This window comes from Hylobates moloch, unplaced genomic scaffold (assembly GCF_009828535.3).
Source record: "Hylobates moloch isolate HMO894 unplaced genomic scaffold, HMol_V3 SCAFFOLD_2, whole genome shotgun sequence".
NCBI classification, from domain to species: Eukaryota; Metazoa; Chordata; class Mammalia; order Primates; family Hylobatidae; genus Hylobates; species Hylobates moloch.
In genome coordinates, this window is record NW_026652277.1 from 7,323,199 (window position 1) to 7,347,585 (window position 24,387).

Sequence of the window (24,387 nt, forward strand, 5' to 3'; positions counted from 1 at the left end):
TCATTCTGCGGCCAACCCTTTGCATACATGAGCACTTCACAATGACCCATGAGCTAGTTATTACCCCTGTTTCCCAGATGTGCAATCTAAGTCTTACAGCCTTGCATTTTTTACAAGGTTACAATGAACAACCGAACTAAAATCCATTAACCATATAGCTACCACCCGCAGGACCTAAGAATGGTGTATTGGATCTCATGCCATTTCTAAATGCCAGGTACCTTGACAATATTTTTGCTTTTTCTAGATACCAGCTAGATCTGGATTAAGAATGTCAAGCTCATTGTTTGGAGTCAACACATAACAAAGGACTTGAGTCCAACACATAACAAAGGACCTAGGTCTCTCGCAGAGCCAGGAAACGCTCAGTCTGTGAGAGTGAACGACCTCTCACAAAGTCATTAACTCAAATGCATGCTGGGGGAGGAAGCGTATTTTCCACACTGTTTGCCCTTCCATAGACCAGCTCTAGGCCTTGGCTATTTTTGCATTATGTTAAATACCAACATTCTCTGATTCCACTTGTCCAGGCATCTCTCTCTCTCTTCTCCTGCCAATCTCATCCCTACATATCCTGGTCCAAGAAGCCTTCCTGGGTCACTCTATGATTGTGCAGCCACAGGCACTGAATACAGATTCTGCACATTCTCTGCTCGTCATTTACCATTTCTCCACCCTCGATGTCACAATTCTCTGAAATCTTAAAATTCCAATCCTGGTGCAATTTTTGAACATTCCTGTCTCATCCAATTCAACACTGACCAGGCTTACTGGTAGATTAAGTATACAGTCCAACACAAGTAAATATTTAATATATACTATTAGTTGAAATTCATATAGTAACTAAAGTCACTCTTTTCGACTTTGTGAAAACCAGAAAGCCCCCTCCCAAAAAAAGAAAAAAATACGGTGATTAAAACTAGATTATACTGTAATTTTTCATTTCAATACATGAAGAGCTTTTTTAAAAATCAGCATTTGAGAAAATTTAAAAATCAGAATGATTCTGCTAATGAATCAGGATGCCTGTATTTTACACCTATACTAAGCATTTCTCATTATTTAAATTTAGAAAGAATATAACATATTGCTGAATGTCAAAAAACAGATTTGTAGAAAATGGCCCCACAATCTCGTACCCCGATACAAAATGATTATTTTCTATAACTTTCTAGTATTTTATCAGCTTCATATTTAACATTATAGTACATATGCAACTTGCCTTTTCTTCTCTGCCACATGCTGAATTGTCTTATAATCGTAATTTACTAATCTTTTCCGTATAATTGAATCTTTAGGCTGATGGAATGTTTTTGCTACCACAAATACTATCAAACGAGCTTGTACATATGACATTCCCAATATGTTAGATGTTTTACCTAGGACAGATTTTCAAAAGTGGTATTACTGCATCAATAACTCATACATTTTTAACCTCCTATTAGAGCATGGCTTTAATAAAAAAATATGGGCCGGGTGGTGTGGCTCACACCTGTAATCCCAGCACTTCGGGAGGCCGAGGCGGGTGGATCACGAGGTCAGGAGTTCGAGACTAGCCTGACCAACATGGTGAAACCCCGTCTCGACTAAAAATACAAAATTAGCCGGGCCTGATGGCGCATGCCTGTAATCCCAGCTACTCGGGAGGCTGAGGCAGCAGAATCGCTTGAACCCGGGAGGCGGAGGTTGCAGTGAGCCGAGATCTTGCCACTGCACTCTAGCCTGGGCAACAGAGAGACTTCGTCTCAAAAAAAAAAAAGAAAAAAAGTACCAGGTGCTGTCTTAGCTTCATTGCTATCATTCCTGTTCCTACAAAAATGCAAAGGCTTTGCTGAAGGGAAAGGGTGCCATCTCTTGCAGATTTCTCCGAAGCCAAGTACCAGCTGGGTGTTTTCACCGCAGATCTGCGCGAACCCGGCACGCAGGACTCACCTTCCCCGCGCCCGCTGCCCCTCTGCCTGCTGTTGCGAAGCGGCAGCACCTCCAGGGATGCGAGGCCCGCGCTCTCCAGGATATTCACTTCCACGCTCAGCCTCCCGGACAGCTGCTGGGGCCGCACGCTGATGCTGTGCTCGTACTTGCCCAGGCGCCTCTGCAGAAGCTCCTCATAACTCAGGAAGAAGGCGGCTTTGTCCTTGCTGGGAATCACTGCAGAAGCTCTGAATATTTCAGTCCCCTTCTCTCTGTCAGGAAAAAGGAAAAGAACCCCAGGGAGGTTCAGAAGAGGATAGAGCCAGGTTCCCTCAGTCCCCACAGGACTGAGAGCCATACCCTCTCAACCAGCCTGCCAGGGAGACCCAGGGGTGTGAGTGTGGGTCCTGAGAAAGCAAAAATAAAAATTAATATTAGAAGAAGTGAAACCGCGTGCTAGAGGTAAGTCACGAAGGGTCAAAGAATACCGACCAGGAGAGGATTCTAAGAATACTGTCCTACCTCTCCCTGAGACAGACCCAAGGGAGTAATGGGAAAGGACGTTGAGTAGGTGAACTGCTAGAAGAGAGAGCTTCGGAGTGAAGCTGTGAATTGTGCTCTCCCTTTACAAGGATGACCCATGAATCTTGTCATTTTACATAACTTTAAAATAGCTAACATACTAGGTTTTCACATCTTGGTAAAGTTTGGTGGATATGTTTAGCAGGAAAGGTAGGGAATAAAGGACTCCAAAGCTGACAGAAATACACTCCAGATGCTTTCGGTACTGGGAGTGAGGGTTCTCTTATTCAAAATGGCAGACTGATCACCAGAGGAATAAGTGGGAGTGGCAACCGTTAGGTAAGACATTTCAAGAAGTTTCCAGAAGGCTTAGGGTGTTCAGTAGAGCAAGAATTTTATAGCTCAGAACATACAGCAAAGGGCTGCAGCAAAGGAGAGAACCCAACTGTGTGGCAGAATCTAAGAGAGAGTGCAGGCTCTGAATTCAGGACACCACAAGATGGAAGGGAAAAGGGAGACCCAGTATAGAGAGGATAATGCCAAGTCCAATGTTAATGAATGACTAAACTGATAGGCTTTCTATATTCCTCCTTCCCAGAACTGGAAAGAGGCACAAGTATTGAAATGGAAAAATTCAAGCACTGAGCAGAATGAATGAAAAGAGACTGACACAGAAACCCACCATTGTAAAACTTCAGAACATCACATAGAGAAAACATAAAAGGGATGTTATCTGATCCCATTAGATGTGTCATCAATAATACTGGATGTTATAAGACATTGAAACAATGCCTCAAAGTTCAAAAGGAAAAGTATTTTGACCTTAAAGTCATACATAGCCAAAATATTAATCAAGGTCTCAGAAAGTTTACTTCTCATGCACCCATTCTGAGAAAGTTACTTCAGAATATAACTTCTGCAAAATAAAGGTGAAAGCCAAGAAAGAGGAAAATGTGGAATACACGAAATAAAAAAGCCAACCCAGAAGAAAATGAAAAGAGATACCAGGGTAAAGGTTTTGCACCAAGGCTGAAAAGCAATGAAAGTATTTCATGGATATAAAGACATCCATGTTTTCATAGCTCTGAAATCAGAATGTCTCCCAATGAGTGATGTCTTTCAGCTGCTGTTGGCCAGATATCAGGAGTGATAAGGATGTCACTGCTTGCAGAAACTTGTTCATAGCTGTTCATTTTGTTATGTTAAATCATAACATATTTTAAATAATGGTTATGTGTCTCGCTAGATGTTATATCATTTTATATCATAAGAAAAAAGAAAAGCAATTAGAAACTCCAGGAAAAACAGAAACATATGTCATGATTCAACTAAACTAATTTGTAGCGTGACTCTGAACAATTGTGATAAAGACCACTTGGGATAAATCTATAGTCTAACAGAGTTAGGTTTTAATAACTTGCCACAGCAAGGGAGACCACATACCAGAGGCACAACGAGGCAACTCATCAAACAAAGGAAGAGACAGGGTTTTTACAGAATTAGGGGAAGGATGGAGTATAGGTTAAATTTAAATAGAGCAGTATTTGGACAGACTCAAAGCAAAGGCTGTGTGTAAAACCATCATTGCAGCCTGGACTGACAAGCAGACTAAAGATTCTCTGTGGCTTTAGAAACTATGACATTAAGATAAATGTGGAATTTTGTGCCTTTGAAAATCCCTTATCTGAAGCTCTGGACCTTGGTTGCTTTTCTGTATCAAAGTGAACCCATGGCTCATGTCCTCCAGACAAGAGTGAGGCATTCCCTTGTCATTAATAAAATTTCCAACAGCAAAGTTTCTGGCAGTCTATAATTTTAAAGAACTAAATTTCTCAAAATGATGTCTTTTTATTCACGAGGAAAACCGGGTTACCAAGTTCGCACCATTTTATCTAGATACAAAGATCGTTTTTCTGCCAAGAGGATGAAGGCCTACACGTTGGGCTGGTGGAGAGGAAAAAATAATCTTAGTGTACTACGTGGCTCTGCATGCGTTCATGTTATTTCTATAGTCATTAAAAAGCAATTGCTATGTATTGGTTTCAATGTTTAGATTCAATTTATAGAAAAAAGAAAGAATAAAATTATTACAAGTCAGAATTAGGATGCTAATAACTCAAACAATGATTAGGTAACATCATGAAATGAGAAAGGAGAGAGACGGTGGAGGTTAGGAGAGGGAATATAATCATTTAAGATAGTAGGGATAGTCCAAGATAGTCTAAATACTGTTGGATTGATGGAAGAAGAAATAAAATAATATAAAAATCTGAATGCAGAGTAAAAGTAGGAGTATTGCTGATTTGCTATATACCCTTTCTTTATAGCAAAGAGTCAACAGATAATGTCTTATTTTTATCAACAAAAATTTTTTGAAGTATGACTATCATAATATTTAGAGTTAGGGGGGTAATTACAAAAAAAAACACACAACAACAACAACAAAAACTATGTACAGGCCAGGCATAGTGGCTCACACCTGTAATCCCAGTACTTTGAGAGGCTGAGGTGGGAGGACTGCTTAAGCCCCGAAGTTTGAGATCAGCCTGGGCAATATAGCAAGACCCCATCTCTAAAAAAAAGAAAATTAAAAATTAGCTGGGTGTGGTGGTGCACACCTGTGATCCCAGCTTCTTGGGAGGCTGAGGTGGGAGGATCGCTTGAGCCAGGAGGTTGAGGCTGCAGTGAGCTATGGTTGCACCACTGCACTCCAGCCTGGGCAAAGAGTGAGACTTCATTCAAAAAAAAAAAAAAAAAGGAAAATATTAGAAGAGGATATGTGTAGGAAGTGAGAATGAGGGATATGCATGGTAAAATTTTCCTTTTTATTACAAACACTTATCTAATATATTATTCACTAGATGTATTTACTACTTTGATAAAAAATAAAAAAGAAAGAGAAAAGTATTTGGAGGAAAGGAAGACAATAAGAGGAGTAGGCAAAGGCATAGAAAACCTGGCACTTTGCTAAAATGAGTTTTCAATTCCTTAATTAACCAATACTTACCCATTTTCTTCTGTGGTTTTATTCCTTTTCTCTTTTACTCTATCACCACTCTTCTTTTCTCTCTCTGTAATTTCACCCTGATACACCTTGTCTCCAATAAGCCTGAAACACAAGAGACAGTTGTGCTACCAGCTTGCAGTTCCAAGACAAATTCAGACATGGATCTTATAACCATGACAACCCCAGGAAATATTTTTATTTGCCTCTTGGATGTGTAGAAAGGATGCATTCCAGACTAGGGCACTACCTTTGAATAATTCATTTTATTCTAGGGCAATTTTCAACAGGTCCAAATAGCAAGACCTGACCCATGGTGCCTCTGTGATTCTCCAGGAGAAAAATCACAAGATCTGCTCATACCACCATGAAGATTCACCAACTTACATCTGACCTGGGCCAAAAATTAAACCCAACACCTACCCCGTTTTACGTATCTTTACTTTTTGGCTCAGGGAAGGAGGAAAGATATCCAATCTAGTATATCAAAGGATCTACACTGCCTTGTCTTTCAGCCCTCAACTTCACCATGGAGGAGGAAGAACCTCCTGAAAGCTCTTCCCAGATCTCCCTAACTGAAGAAGGCCCTGTTGGTCTGACTTGCCATCTTTATCATATTTGCAACTGTCTGAAATTCATCTCATTTATTCTTTGTTCATTTATCTATTGACTGTTTCTCCCTACTGGAATTTGTGCAGCACAGTGATGCTGTCTTTCTCAGAGAAGTGCACCAGTTTTCATGAAGAGTAACCTGGCCCACAAAGGTCATTCATTTGTTGGAGGGGAGGAAGGAAAGAAAGAAAGAGGAAAGAAACAAAGGAAGAAAAAAATTGAATAAAAAAGAGAAAATAGAAGGAAGGGAGAGAGAGAAGGAGGGAGGGAAAGGGAAAGAAGGAAGGAAGGAAGGAAGGAAGGAAGGAAGGAAGGAAGGAAGGAAGGAAGGAAAAGAGGGCGGGAAAAAGAGAAGAAGAAAAGGAATGAATGAATGAATGAACAAACTAATGAATTTGAACAAAAGAATCAACCTTCTGATCCATATACCACCTACTGGAATATAAATCCTCACAGCCACAAGGCTGTGGACCTCACATCATCTCAGGCTCAACGTGACCACCCCACACAGAAATCTTCATCCCTGACCAGCGTGTCACTTACATAGTGAAGTTGGTGATGAAAGCTGCAGCTGGAATCTGCATCTGGAACTCAATGTCCTGGTCCTCAGAAGCTCTGTTCAGCATTCTGCAGGAAACCGTAGTGAAGGCATAACGGGAAATGATGGTAGACTTCACTGAGAATTCTGTCATCAAAGGTTTGGTTTTCTGCAGGAATGGAAACACACAGTATTATCGGTGATGCATGAAAGCATTTTGGTGGTAGCGGAACGTCTTTTTTTTTTCCACAAGGGAAATGATCTTCAGTTCGGGAAGCTTTGGCGTGTGATTCCTACCTCCTTTCTTCATCTTGTCATGATTTCCCCATTTTTAACTCCCTTCCTTTGTAAAACAACCTTGGTTGTTTTGCATAAACAATTAATAACACACAAACAAATCTTTTAACCTGACTTTAACAAGTGAACACAGTGAAGACGTCCAATTTAGCAGAAAATACACATTCCTTAAATAGTTCAATCAATTATTGGAATTTTAGAAGAAAGTATGTGCTGTGTATACTATTCTGTTATCACTTTTACATCACATTTACAGGACTACCGAAATGTTCCAAAAACCGGAACATGACTAACAAAAATCTCATATTTTAAAATTACTTTCAATGTCCACTTAGAGAAACAATACACCAGAGCTTCCCTATCTGAATTACAGGCACATTACTGTGACATAGGAATCGATACTGAACTCAGCAGAGTATCTGGAGAGTTTAGAACCCAGAAAAAGGAACGCCTAAGTCTGTGCTAATTAAATTTCTCCCAAAAGCCTCTGATAAGAGCAGTAACTAGAAGGTGCAAATGTAAGAGCCTGTTAAAACTCTTCAGGGTTTTTTCTAGTCCTCACAACAGAGCTACATCTGGTGACAGCTGGTAGCAGAGGCCTGAAGAAGGAAGAAAACATTTGTAAGGAAAGCCACAAGCCACTACTAACAGAGTGGTTATCTAACTCCAGGAACTGGCCAAGCAATTGACAAGCATGTTGTGGGCTGTGTCCTCCTAGAATGCACATGTCGAAGCCCTAACCCACTATCGGAGGTGGTGGGGTTGGGGGGAAGGCAGTATTTGGAGATGAGTGCCTTTGGGGGAAATTAGATTTAGATGAGGTAATGAAGGTGGGGTCTCTATGATAGGATTAATGCCTTCAAGTGAGGAGACATAAGAGAGCTCTCTCTCTCTCTCTCTCCGTGTGCGTACACCAAGAAAGACCATGTGGGCACACATTGAGAAGGCAGCTGTCTGCAAGCCAGGACAAGAGCACCCGTCAAAAACCAAACCCTGTAGAACCTGGGTCTTGGACTTCCAGCCTCTAGAACTGTGAGAAAATAAATGTATGTTGTTTAAGCCACATGGTCTATAGAATTTTGTTACGGAAGCCCGAGCAATCTAAAACAAGTCATTACCCCATGACAGTCTTGGAAGACATACGCAGTAGGTGTTTTATTCCCATTTCATAGATGGAGGGAAGTCAAGCTTAGTGAGGGCACATATTGGCCCATGCCAGCAATTAATGGATGTGGAACTTGAACCCAATCCCACTTACCTTAAAGTCTGCACTGGCCACTATTATGTGAGACTGTCTGGCTGCCCTCTGCAGACACGTCCTACTCATCACTGTGTGCTCAATCCCTATCCTGGCCCTGGGCACACAAAGGCTCTCAAAAATGTTGAATGCAACTGGCTTCCTCTGATAAGATTCTACTCTCTCCTTCAGGAACTGTCACCTAGCTGGGCAATGTTTATTTCAACCCTCATCTGCTTTATTAACTTATTTACAGCCCTAGGCCTGTTTTCAAAACAGATATAAGGTTGCGACCTATTGCCATCAAAGACATATTCCTGCTGTGACATACAAAGGTCATCACAAACCTTACTTCAAAAAGGTTACTACAGAGGGTTATTCTATTTAAACAAATACGCACTCAAAATGTTTGCGTCAAATCACGATCTGCATTCAAACCACCAAAAGCTTGAGAGACATTTGCTATGATGTATTAGAGAAGTGGCTATAAATATCAAGCACACCGGCCGGGTGCGGTGGCTCACACCTGTAGTCCCAGCACTTTGGGAGGCCAAGGTGGACAGATCACCTGAGTTTGGGAGTTCAAGACCAGTCTGGCCAACATGGTGAAACCCCATCTTTACCAAAAATACATTAGCTGCATGTGGTGGTGCATGACTGTAGTCCCGGCTACTCAGATGGCTGAAGCAGGAGAATTGCTTGAAGCAGGGAGGCAAAGGTTGCAGTGAGCCAAGATTGTGCCACTGCACTCCAGCCTGGGTGACAGAGCAAGACCCTGTCACAGAAAAAAAACAAACATATTTAATGTGTGTGTGTGTGTGTGTATATATATATATATATACACACACACACACACACATATCCTCAGGTGTGTATGTACATATATATGTGTACACACACATATATATATAAAGCACACCTCAGGTGTGTATGTACATATATATATAGGTGTACACACACATATATATATAAAGCACACCTCAGGTGTGTAGGTACATATATATATAGGTGTACACACACATATATATATAAAGCATACCTCAGGTGTGTATGTACATATATATCAATTAATTAATTGGTAATCTATATATAAGACACCTCTTTATTTGTACATATATATGGGTGTCATCTATTTCAATGTACATATATATATAGGTGTACACACACATATATATATATAAAGCACACCTCAGGTGTGTATGTACATATATATATAGGTGTACACACACATATATATATAAAGCACACCTCAGGTGTGTATGTACATATATATATAGGTGTACACACATATATATATATAAAGCACACCTGAGGATGGACTCGAACACACACAAGACAGGGAGCTGCGAGGGTTGGAGCCAAGCACATGAGCAAGGGGAGAGAATGGGCAAGCACTCCATGCAAAGGTGTCGGGGCCATTCATCTTTGTAACAGACTGTGCAAGAACTTCCAGTCTTGGTAATTCAAAAAAGCCAAAGACAAATGGAACAGCTTAATGAAAATGTTAGGGGGATGTGCATCTTTCCTAGACAGACAGAAGGGATAAACATTTACAGTTCATTTAAGTGATGATCAAGTTAAAAAAAAAATCTGAGCATAGTTGAAAGACTTTTGCCTAAAAGAGGAAAAGAAACCTTCCAGTTTAGTTTGAGAAGGAATTATTTCAAAGTAGCACTTCTCAAAGTGTGGTCCTCAGACCATCAGCATCACCATCATCTGGAAACTTGTTAGAGATTCTCAGACTCCATCCAAATCCACAGAATCAGAAACTCAGAGGGTGGGCCCAGCAAGCTGTGGTTTAACAAGCCCTTCAGGTCATTCTAATGCCTGATCAAGCTTCAGAATGACTCTTTTTAACTAATCGAACTTTAAAATATATATTTCTTCATCTGCAAGTGAAAAGGGCTTGGATAAATCACCAAAATTACATCCACATCTGTGATCCACAGATTTAAGGCAAAGCTAAAACTGAGGAATAAAACCTTTGGGTTTAGGAAATTATGTGTGAATTGAGAAGCTGGATTATACAGTATCATTTTATGGAAATCTAGTCTCTTCAGGACAAAATCTGCCTCTCTCTTCCAAAGCGATTCGGATTAAAAAAGAGACTCCAACATGTAGCTTTACCAAATGTTTCCGCTAAATGATCTCATTAAAAACATTTCATACATTTCAGTAAAGGCCATGAGGATTAGGCTGGGGATGGTAATGATAATTATCTTAACAGCATGACAACCTGTGGGGTTTTTTTTAAAGTTAAAATTTGTATCTCATTATCTTTCACAAAAAGAACCCCAAGGTGAATAAGACCATGAATTGAGATGAATTATTTACTTTGATCTGTGTTATTTCTGGAAGAGGTTTTCTTTCTAAATTATCCATGATTAAATATATTCTTTTATCTCCAAATCTAAACGAGTGTATAAGAAATGCCCCATGGCTGTGATCTTGTGAATTTGCGAAGCATCTAAAATACCACTGAACACAGCTCTGATTTCTATAGATGCACTGCAAAGTAAATAGGAATCAATGGTTTAAAAAAAAATCCTCCCTGTGTCCATGAGTTCTCATTGTTCATTTCCCACCTATGAGTGAGAACATGCGGTGTTTGGTTTTTTGTCCTTGCGATAGTTTACTGGGACTGTTGTGGGGTGGGGGGAGGGGGGGAGCGACAGCATTAGGAGATATACCTAATGCTAAATGACGAGTTAATGGGTGCAGAACACCAACACGGCACATGGATACATATGTAACAAACCTGCACATTGTGCACATGTACCCTAAAACCTAAAGTATAATAAAAAAAAAAAAATCCTACAAACTCAGTATATTCTAGCTTTATCATTCTCTGCTTTATTTAAAATTTAAACCGGTGTTTTAAAAATTATCAAGTAACATATGCACATGGTAAAAACTAATTATGCTGAATATAAAATGAAAATAGCAGCCTCCCTCCCACCCTGGATTCACAGTTCCATTTCCCAGAGACAATGTTTGACAACTTTTGTATATCCTTCCATAAATATATACTGTACTAATTTGCTTAATCTCACCTAGTGATATAGTTAGTTCATCTTTCTTTATCTGTGTTTTAGCTATCTCATGCTGCTTAATGAATCACTCTAAAACTCAGTGGTTTAAAACAGCAGCAATCCTTATGTTTTCTCTCAGGGTTTCTGTGGGTCATGAATTCCAGAAGGGCTTGGCTGGGAGGTCTGGCTTCTCTACAAAGGGTGGCTGAAGCTGGAATTGTGAGTTGCTGAGGCAGCCAAGGCTGGCATCTCTCTGTCTCATGTTGTCCCTCAATCCCCTCTACATAGTCCTTCCAAATGGGCAAGTGTAGATGAACTCACAGCATGGGCCACTGCACATGAGTCAGGCTGGTCACCTGGTAGCCACAGGCTTTACTGGTCACCTGGTAGCTTTCCCAACAGCAAGGTGGAAGCTAGATGCCCTGTCATGTCCTGACCTCCAGAATCACAATGCATTACTTCTATCATACTCTACTGGTCAAAGCAGGCATAAAGGCACACTCAAAGGCGGAGGGCACAGACCCCCATCTCCATGGGAGGAATGGCACATCCAAGTGCTGCCATCTTTGGAAAATGCAATCTGCCACTGAACAAAAAATATCTACCTCCTTCCTTTTTAAAAATAGCTGCATAGTATTACATTTTATGGATGTATTAAATTTTAGTTAACCAGTTTCCCCATCATCCATCATCCATTTGTAATCATTTTTCATCATTTTTGGAAAGTCCTTTCAGATATCCCTGCTCTCTCATTCATCTGTAGCAGGAGTAGGCAAGCTATGTCAGGCAGGCCACACTGTTTTGTAAATAAAGTTTTATTGAAACACAGCCACATCCATTCATTTACATACTGTCTATGGCTGCATTTCTGCTACAATGGCAGGAAAAACATGGAGAATAACTCAGCTGAGCCCAGCTGCTCCTGCCAAGGAGCCTGGCTCGTGGGAAGCTGCATTGCCCCCTCCAGAGCAGCCATCTGCCAACTGAACACCCCAGAGCAACCTCCAGCAACACCACAAGACAGAAGAATCACCCAGCTGAGCTCTATCCAAATCCTTCCCCACCAAATGATGTGATAAAATGGTTGTTGCTGTAAGCCACTGAATTTTGTGGAAAATTTTTGTGCAGCAATAGAAAACTTGAACACCTGTCTAGTCTTTGTAGACATTTGAGTTTGCAACCCCACTTCAGTGTGACTTGCAGGTGAGTGAAATTTAGGTATTTTAATAGTTTTTTCCAACTCTGTGTCATTTCTGATCTTTACACACTTTGTTATATTTTGTAAACTAAACTTTCAGCATATTAAAAATATGCTTGAAATTTTTTTGGAAAAGGTTAAATTTTTTTTTTTTTTTTTTGAGACGGAGTCTTGCCCTTTTGCCCAGGCTGGAGTGCAGTGGTGAGATCGTGGCTCACTGCAAGCTCCGCCTCCCAGGTTCACACCATTCTCCTGCCTCAGCCTCACGAGTAGCTGGGACTACAGGCGCCCACCACCGCACCTGGCTAATTTTTTGTATTTTTAGTAGAGACGGGGTTTCACCGTGTTAGCCAGGATGAGTCTCGATCTCCTGACCTCGTGATCCACCCGCCTCGGCCTCCCAAAGTGCTGGGATTACAGGTGTGAGCCACCGCGCCTGGCCGGAAAAGGTTAAATTATGAAGATAAACTGTAAAGAAAAAGAGCTTCTGAAATATAAACTCTTCACTTTTCCAGTCTAGGCCGAAGTTATTCACTGTGTGACTTTGCCAGATCACACAGGTAAAAGGTAGTCAATCCCCAAAGGCCATCCACAGCCCCGATTTCCAATCCTCCCTCTTTTGAAAAAGAACACAGTGGCCAGGCATAGTGGCTCACGCCTGTAATCCCAGCACTTTAGGAGGCCAAGGCAGGTGGATCACGAGGTCAGGAGATCAAGACCATCCTGGCTAACATGGTGAAACCCTGTTTCTACTAAAAAAAAAAATACAAAAATTAGCCAGGTGTGGTGGCGGGCAGCTGTAGTCCCAGCTACTCACGAGGCTGAGGCAGGAGAATAGCATGAACCTGGGAGGCGGAGCTTGCAGTGAGCTGAGATTGCGCCACTGCACTCCAGCCTGGGCGACAGAGCAAGACTCCATCTCAAAAAAAAAAAAAAAAAAGAACACAGAGACACCTTGGCTAATTCAAGGCTTTTCGCAGGGATAATTGTTTGATAACCAATGAAATATAGAACACCAAAGGTATACTAAATATAATTCAGTCTTTGGTGCTAATTCAAAAGTTACTTGTGAAGCTCAGTTATCATCCATTAAATTGTACACATTGAAGATAGAGGACATTAAACTGAATGTATTCTCTGAACTGTAGTCATATTCTGACACTTCAAAAATTCTTCTTGTCAACTTATCATGTAATTCTTTTACATAAAAGTAGAATACTAGTGGGGGGAGAGTATTAAGTTTACATCTTAGACAAGCAGAAGTTTGCAGCTCTAGCTGCACAGTGTTCCAAGTAAAATTTAGCTCCTTCTGCTAATAGTTCTTGCTCAGTAGTATTTTTAAAATAGATCAAAATCTTCTTCACTTGGTATACTTAAGACTATTTTTAATGTCATGGTGATTTGTTCTTATTTATGACATAAGAAATAATTTCATTAAATTTAAAATGTGAAAATTAGGAGGTACCTGACAATATTAAGTTTATTACACTATCTTCTTATACTTTAAATTAAGTGTATAGATTTAGTAGAATTTTCCACAATATTAGATCAAGAATATGAAGCTTAGTTTACGGGCCCAAGAGACAGGCTGAAAAAAGATTCAAGAAACTATTTTAGTTTTTATGCTTCTGCCCAGCTACAATTCTCCCAGGATCCCCTGCTGTTACTGACATACCACAGCCTGGCCCTTCTGTTACAGTTTCCTTGGTGCAGAATCTACTAGATTCAATTAGGCACAAGTCTATTCCCTTCCCAGTTACCAACACTTACCCCTGCCCTGTAGATTATGGGATTGTAAACACGAAGAACAGAAACCATGACTACCACTTACTCCTGTTGTCCTTCCCCTTCCCCTTCCCCTTCCCTTCTCCCTCCTTTTCCTTCTCCTCCTTCTCCTTCTCTTTCTTCTTTCTTCTTCCTTCTTTCTTCTTCCTCCTTTCTTCTTCCCCCTTCTTCTTTCTTCTTCCTTCCTTCTTCTTCTTTCCCTTCCCCTCCTCCCCCTCCTTCTTTTTCTTTGCACTAGAAAGAGTTTCTATTTAGATCATGAGACATAATAGTGCTTAACATGGTGTTCTTTTTTTACCTACAGCTCTCAAGATAGAGGAAAACTATATATATACATATGTATATACATATATATATGAAATCTAATCTTTTATATCTAAAGAGATAGGGGATATAGGAATGGGTAAATGGATAGATAGATAGATAGATAGATAGATAGATAGATAGATAGATAGATACCTTGACTATAAGACCTTCCAGTGTTGAGAAAAAGATAAATCAGTGAGGTCTGCAAAAGTAAGAAAAGGTTTTAAAACAGATGTAGTGTTTATATGTGGTGAAAGAGAACAGAAAGAACACTCTAAGAACATGGAAGACATGAAAATGGAAATGAATCACAGCACATTCCCAGATCAATGACTAGAAAAGAGGGCATGCTGTGAGAAGAATATTGGACAGGCAGGTAACACAGAAAATGGACAACCCGACAACCCTAAAACACAAGCGAGGCCTTTGAATGGCAGAGGCTCATGAAAATGTGTCATGAAAGGAAGGATATAAAACAGTGGCCTTTTTCCCAGTGCATGGTTCTTAAAAATCCAACATGCTTTCCATATTTCTATTTAAGTCATAACTTTGTTTTGGGATGTCCGCTGGAAAATAGTGGTAAAAAAAATCTTCCTGTGACATAAGATAATTTCTTCATTATTTTTTCCTACAAAGGCAACACAGATGGAAAAGTCATTTGAGGCAGGGAGTGTCTTAATTGCTCAAGGGACCTAAGCTTTGGGTATGACTCATGAGAGGCACTTAAAATCAAGCCACCCGAGGACGTCCTGAGTCACCCAAGATGCCATCTGGAAATGTGGTGGGGGAATGGTTGGGACAGCCTTTGCCAGCACTCAGGCCACAGTGCCTCTTCCTAGAAGATTAACCTTTCATTGTTTTCTTTCAGTCTAACCAGTCTTTAGCGACCATTAGAAGTCATTACGGAGGTGGGAGAGAACTTTGGAAATCATCTAACTCTGCTCCCCTTTGTTTTAGAGAGAAGGCTGGAGCGTGGCAGTTGGCCGACTCCACGCACCAAATCTCTACTAACTCTTAATGCTTCTCCTTTCTGAGAAAAACAATACAGGGCCGGGCGTGGTGGCTCACGCCTGTAATCCCAGCACTTTGGGGGTCAAAGCTGGTGGATCACCTGAGATCAGGAGTTCGAGACCAGCCTGGCCAACATGGTAAAACACCATCTCTACTACAAATGCAAAAAATTAGGCAGGTGTGGTGATGGGCGCCTGTAATCCCAGCTACTCAGGAGGCTAAGGCAGGAGAATCACTTGAACCTGGGAAGAGGAGGTTGCAGTGAGCCGAGATAATGCCATTGCACTCTAGCCTGGGTGACAAGAGCAAAACTCCATCCCAAAAAAAAAAAAAAAAATACAGCCCATGTTGTTATCGAATGAAACAGGAGAAAAAGGCACTTCCTTGACTGCTGGATTTACCACCTCGGGGAAATCATTTTACCCCTCTGTAGACAGGAAATGGCATCGGTTCTGAATCACCTACTTGTGCTAATACAGTCTACGTAGTGATGTTTCATTATATTTAGAGAAGGAAAGCAAAATGCCATTTTTATTTTTATATAAGAAAGACCTCCCCTCCCCCCGTCCCATTCTATACACTTCCTGAACAGGATGCACCACAGTGGTCAGAGTTGGGCACCGGCACAAACACACATATGACTCGTCCTCAATGAGGTATGAGGCCCAGAGTCATGCTACCTGCTGTATTGACTTTATTTTCTTGTTTTCTATATTCTTGATGCTCCGGCATTTGGGGCTTTGATCCTGGAAAGACCATCCCTCCCAGGGCTGGCTTGTTTCTAGGAACAGCAGGCAACCCTGCTGCAAGCACACCTTTGATATATAAACCGACCAATCCAGAGCCACACATCCAACCGTCTCCCATATCAAACTCATGCACCTTGGCTGGGCGCGGTGGCTCATGCCTGTAATCCCAGCACTTTGGGAGGGCAGGGCAGGCAGATCACCTGAGGTCAGGAGTTTAAGACCAGCCTGGCCAACGTGGCGAAACCCATCTCTACTAAAAACACGAAAATTAGCTGGGTGCGATGATGCACGCCTGTAATCCCAGGTACTCGGGAGACTGAGGCACGAGACTCACTTGAACCCAGGAGGTCGAGGTTGCAGTGAGCCAAGATCATGCCACTGTGCTCCAGCCTGGGCCACAGAGTGAGACTCTGTCTCAAAATAATAATAATAATAATAATAATAATAAATAAATAAATAAATAAATAAATAAAACTCATGCATCAAGCCAATACTCCCCCTACCCTAAATCTCCCCAGGACCAGGTACCTGACAACTAGGGACCATCCCTACAGCCAATCCTAAACCTTCTCAGCCTACCTACTACCCCACCTTGCCCATTCCTTCCCATGAAAACCCCAATGCAGGCTCTGAGACACGCGCTGTCCTCTGCACCTGCTGCCCCGACCCACCTTGGCGCCTCCCCATGTGTCCTGGCACGGTATGCTGCCGCCCCTGTCTCCAGGGATCTGTGAGTATGAAATTCCTCCTTCACGTCAATTATTTCTGTGTCTGTGTGTCTTACCACACTTGATAGAAACAAACCCTGAGCACAAACTGTAGAACACCTGCCGCAAAGCAGACACCAAGACAGACCCTGCAGTCAGGGGGTTAAATGATGGCAGCGAATCATCTTGGGAAACCCAGGCCAGGATCCATTCAGCACCATGGAAACTCACACACAAAGATCCCCCTGCTTTCCAAAGAGTAAAATATTTTGTGTGTATGTGATGCCAGGGAGATTCATAAAAAGGGTATCTAATTAATTCAGAATAAAATCAAACAAATTCCTGTGGTCCTGGCAATGTTACGGGAGTACCAGCTGTTGCCATCCACATTCTATTCATTAATTCAAGCACGGAACATTCAGAGAATGACAACTGGAGGGAGAAGGCAAGAATGCAGGCTAGAAGGAGACTCATAGGATGAACTGAGCTCCAGAGGCAAGCAGGAGGCACATCACGCAGGGTCGCACACGTCCTTGGAGCTTATCCCACGGGTGATGTGGAGTCACTGAAGACATGCACACAAGAGAGTGACGCGCCAGGTCTACCACTGAAAGATCATTCTAGTACCAACTGGATGGTCAATAAAGTTCATGTTAAAAATTTATGATACTTGTAAAAGTAAGACTTTCAAAATTCTAAGAAATTTCTAAGAAAATCTAAGAGGTTGTATAAATGGTCTAAGCCAACGAGTCAAGAAAATCTTTGTACCCTTACAGGCTACGTGTACAAAGCCTCCTTTTCCTTTCCTTTGAAAGGAAAACATGAGCTACTTATTACTTAGGAACTGAGCACTTTTACGTGGCAATCATACCAGAAAGAAAATTAATAGATGACACATTCACAGAGGAATTCTTCCAGTTTAGAAGACAGAAGGTGTCTATCACATACGAAGGTCTCTGATACATTGACAATGAGGTGGATAAAAAACACAATAGAAAGATGGGCCAAGGGCCTGAAAAAAAAAAAAAAGCAATTCACAGGAGAACGACTTTGAATGGCTAACATATATAATTTAAAATGTCCAAATCCTTGTTATGGAGAATGGTTTGAGCAATAAAAGAAAAACATTCCAAATTTGTACATAGGCAGAGGAATGCAAGTTAAAGGAACAATAAGATACCACTTCCTAAGTAAGAGATTGGCAAATTAAAAAGAGTAATTATATCAGTTGCTTGCAGAAATGTGCATATTCATCATTGCTGATATAGTATGAATACAGATAGTATTAAGAGTAATAGTATTCAAAAATTAATCTGACATCTATCAAAAAAAAAATGTTGTTTCTGAGACAGAGTCTTGCTCTGTTGCCTAAGCTAGAGAGCAGCGGTGTGATCTAAACTCACTGCAACCTATGCCTCCCAGGTTCAAGAGATCCTCCTGCCTCAGCCTCCCGAGTAGCTTACAGAGTCTCACTCTTGTCACTCAGGCTGGAGTGCAGTAGCATGATCTCGGCTCACTGCAACTTCTGCCTCCAGGGTTCAAGAGATCCTCCTGCCTCTGCCTCCTGAGTAGCTGGGATTACAGGCATGCACCACCACACTTGGCTAATTTTTGTATTTTTTAGTAGAGACAGGGTTTCACCATGTTAGCCAGGCTGGTCTCGAACTCCAGACCTCAGATGATTCACCTCCCTTGGCCTCCCAAACTGCTGAGATTACAGGCATGAGACACCGAGCCCAGTAAAATTTAAAATGTATATGCACTTTGAATTGTAAGTCGTACAATTAAAAACAGCTGCATAAAAGAAGAAATGAAAGTGTTTTTTGAAGCATTGTATACAGGGTGAAAAAATCTGGAAATGAGAGTTCATCAATAACAGAAAGTTTAGTAAATTATAATACATATAAATATAAATACAGGTTTAAATACATATAACTGAGAGGCCCATTTGGTGTATTAGTTAAGAGCATGGACTCAGACACTGAACTGGACTAAAATCCTGGCTCTACCACCTCTTCCCAGCTGTGTCATCTTGGAAAAGTTACTCACTCACTCTGAATTTGTTTTCTCATCTGTAAAATGCCTCAAATAATTGTTATAAGAGTAATTGAAGGCCAGGTGCAGTGGCTCACGCCTATAATCCCAACACCCTGGGAGGCCGAGGTGGGCAGATCACCTGAGGTCAGGAGTTTGAGACCAACCTGGACAACATGGTGAAACCCCATCTCCACTAAAAAATACAAAAATTAGCCAAGTGTGGTGGTGCATGCCTGTAATCCCAGCTACTCAGGAGGCTGAGGCAGGAGGCTCTCTTCAACCCAGGAGGCAGAGGTTGCAGTGAGCTGAGATCACGCCACTGCACTCCAGCCTGAGCAACAAGAGTGCAACTCTGTAAGCATTCGGTTGACATGAGCCGTCACATGCACGCATGGTTTTAGAGCAATGATCAGATGTCTCGGTATGCAAAAGTACCTCGGGTTCCCCTGCTGCATTCGATTTTTCAGTGGCACTTGTCATCATCTCAATTATCAGTATGCTTACAATTTACATGTACGTACGTATTGCTGGGAGGCTATTCTCCATGAATCTCTGGTGTTTCTGCACAATTTGCAAGCAGAGACTCTAGCTGCCTTTGCTGGGAACTACCTTTACAAATGTATGGTGAATAGCCTCGGAAGACAGGTTCCCCCTTCAGGGAAGAAGACAGGTTGGCTTAATGTGCAGAATAATAAGGAAAATATCTCCCTCCAGGAACAAAGACCAGGCAGGCTTAGTGCTCATGATTAAAGAGGCACGTTCCCTAAGTTAAGGGCTCCTTTCACACCATGCAAACCAACTGCATGGCAGGTGTCATCTGGCCATCTCTACCACCTTCTGGGAACTGGGGGAATGGCACACATGCTTTGACTACTGCTATTACTGTGAGTAATAAATCGTCCTTTGTCTCTGACCCAGGAGTCTCCTGTTTTCCACTAGCATCCATGAAATGGTAACAAACTACTTATTAGCTTGTAAGTACCTTTAATCTCAGCCCCTTCACGATTCTTGACGTGTTTATGTACATATGTGATTGTCTAGGATTACGTGAAGGTAGAGAAAACATGAAAGAAGGAACACTAGGCTAATGAATTTGGGGTATGGGGAAGCAAGATTGGGAAGATCAGAAGAAGGAAAGGAGATGAGAAAACCAAGCAAAAAAAATTTTTTTAATTCAAAATCTCAATCCAAACAAAGATGGTCATGTTTGTGATATTGGTAATGACAAGAAATCTGAATTCACTCAAACACCCGCCAGGTGCTGGGAGGGCTAGGATAAATGCCTCACCAGAGTCTAAAGGCACGTCTGTACATTTTGATATTTCACTCCATGCACAGTGGTAAGGAAGAACTGAGGTCGTTTCAAATAAGCTCTTATAGTTTCTGAACATTTGCCCAAGTCCCAATCTCTTAGCCTCCAGCATGCATTGAGAGCCTGTCCAACTTTCATCACATGATGCTTTAGTCTACAAATATGAATTCTTTGGTTGCTTTAGTTGTTTACTTCACAACAGAGCTCTTATTTCCTGGGTAAGGATGTCATAAAAATAAATAAAAGTTATATTTAGGCTTTAAAAAAATAAGCCTGCAAAGACCTTTGTGTTTTTAGTCCTATTGAAATAATCAGGTCTCCTTCCAGGAAAAAAAAAGAAAAAAAAATCCACTTAAAGAAAGCCTTATAAAAGACTCAGCTATGCTGTTTCATCTCAGAATTTTTCTACAAGCAACGTTATATGTTTTGGAGGATCTGCAAGCAAAGTGGATACCTGGTTCAAAATAAATAGAAGAATGAGGCAATGGAATTTCAAGATGCACCGTGAATATACCTACCAGCCTCTGCAACAGTCTGACTTGCCTCGGGACCCTGAGTCCATCCTAGAAAAGAGAAGAGACTGTTAAAAAGGTGATTTTAAGAAAAGAGAAGAGACATGAAATATGACTGTGAGGTCATTCTTACATGAGTTATACAAGGGGGTTAAAATCTATTCAAATTCACCAAAAGCCCTATCTATCCTGAAAAGCAGTTTTGACTTTTTATCAGGGAGTTGGTTTCCAGGCCAGAATTAGAATTCAGCCCTGTCAGATCTGGTTGACTCTTAACCTGTAACGTCACACTACCTCATCTCCTGAGCATTCTTCTATCTGTAAGAGGAAATGGATGAAATGACAAGAACAAAAAGATAGAGTATGTATATTCTGTTTCCTTTTATTTGGGGCTTCACGTTAAACTCTTTGCTACTGTGTTTATTACAGTAAGTAAAGGTATTCAGTCTTAATTCCAATGAGCTCACTATTCAACTTAAAACTCCAGGAAACTCTGGAAGCAAAATTGAACTTATCTTGAATTTTCTTCATTGTGTCTTTTCTGGATGATTTCTTATATTCTTCCACATGCAGGGGAGGGATGCAGGAAAGTGATAAAATCATCTTTTTATAGACACGGCCTCGCTCTGTTGCTCAGGTTGGAGTGCGGTGGTGCAATCACAGCTCACCGCAACCTCAAGCTCCCTGGCTCAAGCCATCCCCCAACTTCAACCTCACAAGCAGCTGGGACTACAGGCATGAGCTGCCACATCGGGGTCATTTTTGTATTTTTTGTAGAGACAGGGTCTCGCTATGTTGCCCAGGCTGATCTCAAACTCCTGGGTTCAAGTGAACGTCTCACCTCAGCCTCTCAAAGTGCTGAGATTTATAGGCGTGAGCCACTGTGCCCACCCAAAAGTTATATTTTAAAAAAAACTCATTAATAATTAATTAGCCCCTCTGGACTAATTTAAAGGTCTTAGCTGGTTATATGAACGTTACTTATGGCAAATCTCATTAACTAATAGAAGTGTAAACTATTATTGCTGGGAGTAATAAGTTTTCCTTTCTTTCTGGAGGGCAGTTTTACAATGTAGATCAAAAACATAAGAAATATGCCTAGACTTCATGTCTTTTTTTTTTTTTTTTTTGAGACAGAGTCTCGCTATGTTGCCCAAGCTGGAGTGCGGTGGCAGAGTCTCGGCTCACTGCAACCTCCACCTCCCAGGTTCAAGCAATTCTCCTGCCTCAGCCTCTGGAGTAGCTGGGATTACAGGTGCCTGCCAGCACACCCTGCTAATTTTTTGTATTTTTAGTAGAGATGGAGTTTCACCATGTTGGCCAGGCTGGTCTCAATCTCCTGACCTCGTGATTCGCCTGCCTCGGCCTCCCAAAGTGCTGGGATTACAGGCATGAGCCACTGCATCTGGCTTTTTTTTTTTTTTTTTTTTTTTAGACGGAGTCTTGTTCTGTTGCCCAGGCTGGAGTGCAGTGATGCCACCTTAGCTCACTGCAATCTCCACCTCCTGGGTTCAAGCGATTCCCCTGCCTTAGCCTCCTGAGTAGCTGAGACTGCAGGCATGCACCACCACGCCTGGCTAATTTTATTTTTGTATTTTAGTAGAGACGGAGTTTCACCATGTTGGCCAGGATGGTCTGGATCTCCTGACCTCGTGATCCGCCCGCCTCTGCCTCCCAAAGTGCTGGAATTACAGGCATGAGCCACTGTGTCCGGCCAAGTTTAACTTTTTACGATACTGCCAAACTGTTTTCCAAAGTGGCTGTAACATTCTGCATTCCCACCAGTATGCAATCTTTTAATTTATAAATTCTACTTATAGCAAAGGGAGGAAAATACTGACAGAAAAAAAAAATGAACACAAAAGAAAATTCTTGGCAACTTTTAAAACGATTGCCCTTAATTAGAAATAGCCTAAAATGCCCTGAAAATGTGGTTCAGTTAAGTAGACTATGATACATTGATTAATTACCACACAGCTACTGAAAATAAGGACCTGCACCTACATTTACTAACATGGATCAACATTCATTTTACTGGACTTCAATGTTGTTCTCCAAATGTGTTCCTAGCTCTCAGCCAGAGGGATTAGTCCTTGTGGGTAGATAGGGTCATGTGCCTAGTTCTGGCCAATAAGTTATGAATGTAAGTAACATTAGTCCCTTCTGAGCCAAGCATTAAGTTAATGTTCAGTGTTCCAGAATTGCCTTCTCTTCAGCACAGTAGTTAGTAATGTTCGGGGTAATGGCTGCTCCATGAAGCCCAAGTTCACAGTGACCAACGGGTGCAGAGCTGCCCCACTGCTGACCCAAGATGGGCAAGGTGTATAAGCAAAATGTAAGAGTCTGTTGTTTAAGACATTGAGAATTGGGGATTGTTGGGTACCACAGCATAACCTAGTCTATCCTGAGATATGTTCATGACACAATTTTAAGTGATGAAATCAGGTAACAAAACACTATATGTAACATGATCCCATTTTTGTAAGTGTAAGTGTTTTTATGTATAGAATGTGTATCAAAGTGCTAATCAACGGCTGTTACCTTTGATTGACATCTTGTTCTTTAAACTTTTCTGTATTACCTCAAGTCTTAACAAAACGCAGATATTTCCATTTTGAAGACTAAAAGTATAAGAGAAACTCTTTTAACCCCATTCCCTGCTTATCTTCCCACCCAAAAATATACATACATTATAAGTTGCCATTCCAAGCCATTATAGAGTCTACTATTCAATAGAACATGGGATGGAGAAAAATAGTACAGGATTTAGGCTGACATCCACCCTGACTCCAAGTAAGAAAGTTGCCATTCTAAGCCATTATAGAGTCTACTATTGAATAGAACATGGGACGGAGAAAAATAGTACAGGATTTAGGCTGACATCACCCTGACTCCAAGTAAGAACCTATCGATGAAAGAGTCAAACTCTGTAAAATATTTGAAGAGATTTATTCTGATCCAAGTATCAGTGACCGTGGCCCATGACACAGCCCTCAGAAAATCCCGAGAATACGTGCCCAGGGTGTCGGGGGCACAGCTGCTTGGTTTTATACCTTTTAGGGAGACATGAGACATCAATCAAATACATGTAAGATATACATTGGTTCAATCCAGAAAGGCGGGACATCTCAAAGGTGGTTGGGGCTTCCAGGTTATACGTAGATGTAAAAGTTTTCTGATTGGCAATTGGTTGAAAGAGTTATTATCAATAGAAAGGAATCTCTGGGTTATAATAAGAGATTGTGGAGACCAAAATTTTATATGCAGATGAAGCCCCCAGGTAGCAGGCTTCAGAGAGCATCAACTGTAAATGTTTCTTATGAGACTTAAGATCTGTGTTGATGTTCGTGCTGGAGGGGTACAAGCAGGCATGCCGAACCCCCACTTCCCGGAGCCCCACTTCCCGTGATGGTCTGAACCAGTCTTTCAGGTTAAACTTAGAGGGCCTTGGCCTAGAGGAGGAAGTCCATTCAGATGGTTGGCGGGCCTTCAGATTTTATTCTTGGTTTACAAACCAAACACTTCCTAGGAGTATATCGGTTTTGGAATTCTAAAATGAGGTGAGGCTGGGCACGGTGGCTCACTCCTGTAATCCCAGCACTCTGGGAGGCCATGGC

The 24,387-nt window shown here is 41.4% G+C and overlaps 1 protein-coding gene across 1 annotated transcript in view; it reads right to left on the minus strand.

Moving 5' to 3' along the window:
* Positions 1-24,387, minus strand: part of ITIH5 (inter-alpha-trypsin inhibitor heavy chain 5) — a 105,858-nt gene that overhangs the window by 73,686 nt on the left and 7,785 nt on the right. Inside the window, exons 2-5 of the mRNA XM_032151600.2 lie at positions 20,777-20,821; positions 6,593-6,756; positions 5,441-5,542; positions 1,933-2,183 (exon numbers count right to left, since the gene is read on the minus strand). Coding sequence (XP_032007491.1) covers positions 1,933-2,183; positions 5,441-5,542; positions 6,593-6,756; positions 20,777-20,821 — 562 coding nt within the window. The remainder of the gene's footprint in view (positions 1-1,932; positions 2,184-5,440; positions 5,543-6,592; positions 6,757-20,776; positions 20,822-24,387) is intronic.